The 7,283-nt window shown below is 46.7% G+C and overlaps 1 protein-coding gene across 1 annotated transcript in view; it reads right to left on the bottom strand.

Moving 5' to 3' along the window:
- The window catches only part of RASSF2 (Ras association (RalGDS/AF-6) domain family member 2), a 12,388-nt gene extending 5,508 nt beyond the window's left edge, over positions 1-6,880 (bottom strand). Inside the window, exons 1-7 of the mRNA XM_008578955.1 lie at positions 6,753-6,880; positions 5,617-5,705; positions 3,898-4,058; positions 2,954-3,055; positions 2,454-2,505; positions 1,837-1,958; positions 523-620 (exon numbers count right to left, since the gene is read on the bottom strand). Coding sequence (XP_008577177.1) covers positions 523-620; positions 1,837-1,958; positions 2,454-2,505; positions 2,954-3,055; positions 3,898-4,058; positions 5,617-5,705; positions 6,753-6,880 — 752 coding nt within the window. The remainder of the gene's footprint in view (positions 1-522; positions 621-1,836; positions 1,959-2,453; positions 2,506-2,953; positions 3,056-3,897; positions 4,059-5,616; positions 5,706-6,752) is intronic.
- Positions 6,881-7,283: the final 403 nt, after the last annotated feature.

Raw genomic sequence — 7,283 nt, 5'->3', positions numbered from 1 at the left:
TCATGAGTCTCCAAGTCTTTTATCCTTGCCCTCACCCTTTTAGGCATGGGGTGGTGATACCTGCCCCAGGGACTGCACTGTCCTTTGAGGTTACCCCAGACTCTGCCCATGTCTTTGTAAATAGTCCCTTCGTCAAAAGCTCCTCCAAGACCCTTATCTGAGGAGGTGTCTGTTTCCTGCTGGAAGCCTGATGATACAGTGGGTTTCTGAATCTAGACCCCAAAGAAATTTTAAACCAACACCTTCTTTTCAGATTCTTTCCATGAAAGGGGGTGGGGGGTGGGTAAAAGACATATTGACGTCCCACATCAAAATAAGAAGCTGGCACGAGAAGCAGAGACCAACACACATAAGTTTCATGTACGCATCTGAGATCCATTTTGCCAATGGCAGTCCCCAAAGAAGGCGCATAGCCCAGGCCCACGCAGCAGCTCAGCACAGTCCCTACAGGGCACCTGGACAGAGGCCCCTCTTCGCTGAGGCCCCAGAAGAAGCCCAGCCAGCACCTAGGGCCATGCTTACTTGCGCATCAGCTTCTTTACTTCCCGATCTTCTTCCTCTTGGAGTTTCTGGATGAAGCTTTTAAGGACAGGCATCTCGAACTTTATATACTGGGCCACCTGGGGAGGAAGAAGTAAATCTGGAGTGCATGCCCCCTCCCCCCCAGCATCATTCCAATTCCTTTTGGCATCACCCTTATGCTAAGCACAAAGCCTCAAGAGATCTATTTTTCCACTAACCCAGGTTTCCTTAAAGGGCGTAGCCAAGCCCTATACCATCCAAGGCTGGTACAGAGTCTGTAGTGAAGATCGTGTCATTTACATGACACCATCTTATAACTTCTCATTTTTCATCTCATGTACCTAGTCCATGAAGAGGTGATGTCAAACACGGAAAAGCATTTTCTCCTGATACAGTGATGCAGAGAAAGAACTGAACCTAAGATATTTAATAAGCCTCTTTGTTCTCCCCTAAGGGAATTTAAGGAACTATGCCTCAGAATTATAATCTGTGTCTCAAGTCTAAACAGATTTCCAAATATGAACTTGCTTCAGAGAGACTGTGGGGGTGGGGGTGGCTCCCAGGTGAGTTAAAGTTAAACCACTGTTCCCCCTCCACCACCAGAATCCCCACCCTACTGTGAACTCTCCTTCATGGGAGAAGTATATTTCTCCACCCTGTTAATTCTGGGCTCGCTATGGGACTTGCTTTGGCTAATGGAATGTGTGCACATATGACTGACATGCAAATCCGAGTAGAGGCTTCAAAAGCACCTTCATGGTTTGGCCTGGTTTCCTGTGCTCCAGCCATTCCTCATGAGGAGCATCCTCTGGCAGCCACTGCCCCCTGAGCCTGGATCTCTGAATGAGACATGCACTGCAGACCTGAAATCAACCCACAGCCTAGAGCAGAGCTGCTGCTACCAGCCCACAGAATCATGAACAAAAAAGTAAACATGTACAACCTGCTGTAAGCGACTAAGATTTGCAGATGTGTGTTACTGTAGCAAAAGCCAATTATTACTTAAGATGAGGTACAATCACTGCTAACTTCTTCACATTGCTGAGTGTTTACAGAAACTTCTCAGCCCTCTTACAGCACCCTAGAAAGAAATGTATTCCTTCTATGGAAATCACTTTCTGGTTGAGTATTCCTCCAACAATTCCCACAGGGCACACCCTCAACCTGGCCTCAAGAAAACCTGGTATTGAAGAATGGCATGGTAAGAGGGGCATGGTCTTCAGCCAAAAAGTCATGCTATACCCCAGTTGCAGGTAACCCAACCAAATCCCCCATCCTCCCGAGGACAGACCACCTGACCAAAAGGGGACTCACATCATAGGTGACTTCCTCCACCTGGTCCTTCTCCATAAGGAACACTTTGGAGACCTGTTCACATGGGCCCTGGAGGATTCGGGCAATGAGGGGGTAATCGGTGGACTTCAGCTTCTGTTTCTCTGGAACCACACACAACCAGGAGCAGACCTGAGTTTGGCCTGAGGCCTTTCTCACCATAAACAGTGATCAACTCAGGGGCCTAAATGGACCAGGCACCTTAGGAGATGCAGCCATGCAAGTCAGGACACTGATTTGTAAGTAACTATTTAACAGGTGTTGTTAAAAGCAACCTCCTCCCACTCCCCTCCCCACAACAATACTACCAAACCTCAAACCCTTTGGAAGATGCCACTTTGGAGGAATTGGGTTTATCTATCTCTTGAGAAAACCCAGTTCCTTTTATAATAAGCAGTTAGGTTTTAGAGTTTGTTTACTGACCACGTATGGCATTCCCCACTGGACTCATCCAGCAAGCCCACCAGCCTTAGAGGCAAACAACATTTGCAAGTTTCCAAAACCCAAACAACAAAAGAATGAGGCAGAGGTATTTTTTTTTAACTTGCTATTTTGAGTTAATTAAAAGTTTTAAAGTACACTGCGTTCTTCAGACTTACCACCACTGGTATGGACCACGTACAAAGCAAACTCCTCTGCTGAATTCTCAATCTGAATCAGGAGCAAAAGACACTTGCTGAAAGCATATATTTAAACATTCTAACTTTGAACCACTGCCTGTTCTTTAACACTGCAAAGCTAGGAAGATTTTAGGCTCTTTTGAGGAGAGGGCTATTTCTCTACAACTGTCAGAAGTGACGAGATCGGCAGGCAGAAAACTCCATCCACAACTGTAGAGGATAATAGCTGACATCTACAACAATGTGCCAGGCACGGTTCTATACATTTTACACATTTGAACTCATCTGATTGTCATGACAAGCCCATAACAAGTTCCCAGGTAGTGCTTACCTTGAATAATGAGGGTCCAAAGAACCCAAACCCTCTGCCCAGCGCCCCCCAAACCACACGCTTTCCACAGCTGCCCTGACTACCCCTCTCAGGATCCTCAAGGCACACGTGCAACCCTGGCTGTGGCCATCCATCAAAGGGCACTTGCCTTAAATTTATTGAGTAGCAGCTTCAGGACCTGCGGGGTGGTCATGGTGCTGTTGATGCGAACATTAGTGACCGAGCCGTAGGCTGGCGTGAACACCGACGTCTGTCAATAGAAGGATCCAGCTCAAGGTGGAAGCGGGGACAAGGACCGAATACTAAAACCCAGGTGGTTACGGGGCAGTGACAATGGTACTCAAAATGTGCTTGCTAAGAGCCCCCTGACAATCTGGGCTGCATTGACAAAGCTACCCTCCCGGTTTACCTGACTCAGTTCCTGCTTCCCCTGGGAAGCTTAGAGCACCTGAACTCACAAATGGCAGGGTTGGAGCAGGGGGAATCAGATAAGTGAGGCCTTCTCTCTAGATAAAACACTCACAAAGACCCTTCCACTGGGACTTCAGCACCAGGAGGTCCTTAACCAATCTCCCACCATGAACGTACTTCTAGAGGCAGGATTTGAACCAAGTGGCCGGAGGAAAGAAAGGGTCAGCTAGCTTGGGGTGGGGCGAGTGGTATGCAGACATCTCCAGATCCGAGACCCCCAGTTCTGTTTTGATGTCAGCTCTCAGCTCAGGGAAAAGTCAGACTACACACCCATGTGCAGGAAGAGGGCCACACATGGATTTACCAGGGTTGTGGAGGAGAGGTTCAGGAGGTGCACTTATGGGGTCTTCAAGGCTACAGCAGGGACAGCTTTGTACAGCAGTCCCACCACACTAGCGAGGAACCCCAAGGGATCTCTGAGCCTCTTGACCTGAGTTCCCTCATCCTTCGCAAAGCTGGCAGAGCCTGCAGCTCACCCACAACTCAAAGACTGCACAGCAAACACTTGGCTTTCAGGTGTCCCACCAGAGACCACATGGCTGTAGCCCTGAGGTAGCAGCTGCCCAAGAAGGGGTCTTGCCTCCGAGGCTGTCCCTTTCCCCTGCCCCCCATTCACTCTACCTTGTGGTTGTAGAAATGGCCATTGATGGAAAAGCGGTGGCGTCGGATTCGCCGCTGGTCGCTGGGTGTCCTCACATTGCCACGGCGACGCACACCCACGTCACTGCGTGTGCGCATCAGCTGTGGGGTGTCTTCCTGCAGGGGCTTCAGGCCCTTGGAGTCTGAGAGGGTAGAGGGACGTGAGCTCTGTCTGCCTGGACCCCAGGACAGGATNGGTTTAAAAGAGTTAATACATGTAAAGCACTTAGAACAGTGCCTGGCACAGGATAAGCATGATATAAGGACTTGCATGATACTGCACAGTAATTCTGACACATGCTTACAACGTGGATGAACCCTGAGGACACTATGCTAAGTGAAATAAGCCAGTCCCAAAAAGACAAATACTGTGATTTCACTTACATGAGGTTCTTAGAGTAGCCAAAATCATAGAAACAGAAATTAGAATGGTGGTTGCTAAGGGCTTAAAGGAGGGGGAAATAGGGAGTTATTTAATGGGTACTGAGTTTCACTTTTACAAAAGGAAAAGAGTTCTGGAGATGGATAGTGGTGACAGTTGCTCCAAATTATGAACGTATTTAATACTGAACTGTACACTAAAAAATGGCTAAGATGGTAAATTCTATGTTATGTATATTTTACCACAAATTGGAAAAAAATAATGCTTAATAAAGCACATAGATATAAATATATGGTGTTCACATAACATATTTCTATCTCTGTTGTGTGCATAAATATTAAATATTGACATTTACCCAATTGTGAAGCACAAGCAGGTTAATGTTTTTATTAAAATATATTTAATCCACATTATATATAAAAAGGATATTACAAACTGACACTATCTATCAACGTTACAAATGCACATAGCCTCAGACCCAGCAGTTCCACGTGAAAGAATCCTATAGACACACTGACAAATATGTGAAATGACACATGTCCAAGGCCACTGACTACAATCTTGTTTGTCATAGCGAAGACTGAAAATGAATTAAATGTCTATCAATAGGGAGTGATTAAATAAATTATCATTTTCCAAACAATGGAATACTGCAAAGCTGTAAAGAATGAGGAAGTTCTTTATGGATTTGTAGGGAACAATCCCCAAGATAAGTTGATACATGAAAACAGCAATGTGCAAAATACTACCACTTGCGGCGGCGCTCCTGCCGAGGGTTCGGATCCCACATACAGACCGGTTCCCGCTCACTGGCTGAGCGAGGTGCGGGGGCAGCGCCGAAGGTTGCGATCCCGTTGCCGGTCCCGGTCTGGTACGGGCGCGACACTGAGGGTTGCAATCCATTGCCGGCCACGAAAAAAGACAAAAAGGAAAAAAAAAAAACAGCAATGTGCAAAATACTACCACTTGTGTAAGATTTCTTTATGGATTTGTAGGGAACAATCCCCAAGATAAGTTGATACATGAAAACAGCAATGTGCAAAATACTACCACTTGTGTAAGAAGGGAAAGGAAAGGAATTACCTCCAACCATAAAGGTATGAGGGTTTGTATTTGCATAGAATATCATGGGAAGGATAAAATTGGGTTGCTTCTAGGTAGGCGGATGAGGTGGGAGACTTTTAGTTTTCCTTTTAATACTTTTTGAATCTTGAGCCACGTGAATTTTATATGTTCAAAAATAAATAAGATGACAATATCTATCACAGCTCTCCTCACAGTTAGCCCCCAACTGGAGGCTCCTCCCACAGCACATGTACCTGTGGGGCTCGGTGTCTGGTTGCTCTCCAAAGGTGCATCCACCTCTGAGATCTGGATGTCGGGCATGGTGAGGGGCTTCAGGATGGTGCTGTGGGGCAGAAAACAAAACAAAAGGGAGATTGGTTTAGCCCTACAGAAAGATGCTGCCACTCCTGCAACACCTCACTCCTGCAAGGGGAGCACTTTGCTTGTGCCAGGCTGGGTATTGGCACCCATCAGGCACTGAGGGATGCAGGGTGGGCTGTGCTGAGCATCCCATGAGGCTGGCCCAGCTCCCAGGCTGAGGATGGTGGGGAGGGGGAGCTCTGGAGAGAGACGATATCCTCTCCCAGCATCTGCAGCAACACAAGCACCCAATTCATCAGGCCCAGGATGGAGAACACTGAAGAATAAAACCCGTGTGTTGCTTCCTGCACTGAGATTCTAAGCACGTATGGGTTCTATGGCTCATTTGGAAAACCCAAATAATGGCCATTTGTTTCTCAGAGCAGGATTCTAGTTCAGATCCATTTCTGTTGGAGGAATAACTCATAAGTTGCTTCTGCATCTAAAGGGAGTGGAAAGCAACAAGCTGGCAGCTACAAGGGTCAGGGCAGCTTTGGAAGAGACACCGATGACAGTGTTCTCAGGGTCACAAGGACAGAGACCTCAGCCAAGCTGGGCCACAAGCAGACAGCCGGTCAGAGACCTGGGTTTGCCAAGATAACTGTCAAATAACTCCTCAAAGCCGAGAAGGACAATAGGAGCAGCTCAGAGAGACACATCCCAAATTAATAGAGGATTTGGCCAGAAAAGAGAATCACTGGACCAATGACCAATTACAACCATCCCATGGTGAGAAGAGTGGTGGCTTCATGAAACCTGGTAGAGATAGACCTCACGTTCCAGGGACAATAATTTTAAGGGAAGACAACTAAAATTGAAAATTTTACAACCATCCCATGGTGAGAAGAGTGGTGGCTTCATGAAACCTGGTAGAGATAGACCTCATGTTCCAGGGACAATAATTTTAAGGGAAGACAACTAAAATTGAAAATTTGAAAGAACTTCCTAATGTAATATAACTCATAGACTTCTGAGCCCCAGAATGGATCTGGTCAGAGCCTCTTGGGAATGGCGAACACTCGGCACCCACAGTAGCCACGTCCCACTCCCTGGTTCAAAGCCCTCTTTCTTGCTGAAGCAGAAAGTGGTCTCAGTCTCCTTCTTAACACAGTGGTCCAAGCATTCCAGACTGGCATCTGGGATGACATTTTCTGCCATTCCTGAAAATTCTCTCAAAGTATTTGCAGGTTTCAAGGGCCAACCAAGACCAGCTTGAAGCCCCAGAAAAACAGAATAAACAAGTATTAAGAGTGAAGGACCCCTTAGCAGTCCCAGCCAAAGGCCACATGGTCAAATGGAATTTTAAAAATCATCTCACTAAGGGATTGAAATATAACGGTCTGGGGGTCAGGGTCAGGCTGTTGAAAGGGTTTGGCCCATTGGAAATCAAACACAGTGAAAGTGCTGAAAGCAAAGCTGAGTGTGAAACCAGCAAAGATAGATGAAACCAAAGAACTTGACCAGACACCCCAGCGCCCAGCAGGACGGGCAACAATTTTCCTCCTTAAATTCCCTTAGAAAGAAACCAGATCTGCCCCAGGATTTGGCCATATTGTAGGTT

The sequence above is a fragment of the Galeopterus variegatus genome, unplaced genomic scaffold (genome assembly GCF_000696425.1).
Source record: "Galeopterus variegatus unplaced genomic scaffold, G_variegatus-3.0.2 Scaffold1789, whole genome shotgun sequence".
NCBI classification, from domain to species: domain Eukaryota; kingdom Metazoa; phylum Chordata; class Mammalia; order Dermoptera; family Cynocephalidae; genus Galeopterus; species Galeopterus variegatus.
The sequence above is the reverse complement of the archived record's forward strand: the minus strand, read 5'-3'. Positions and strand labels throughout refer to the sequence as shown.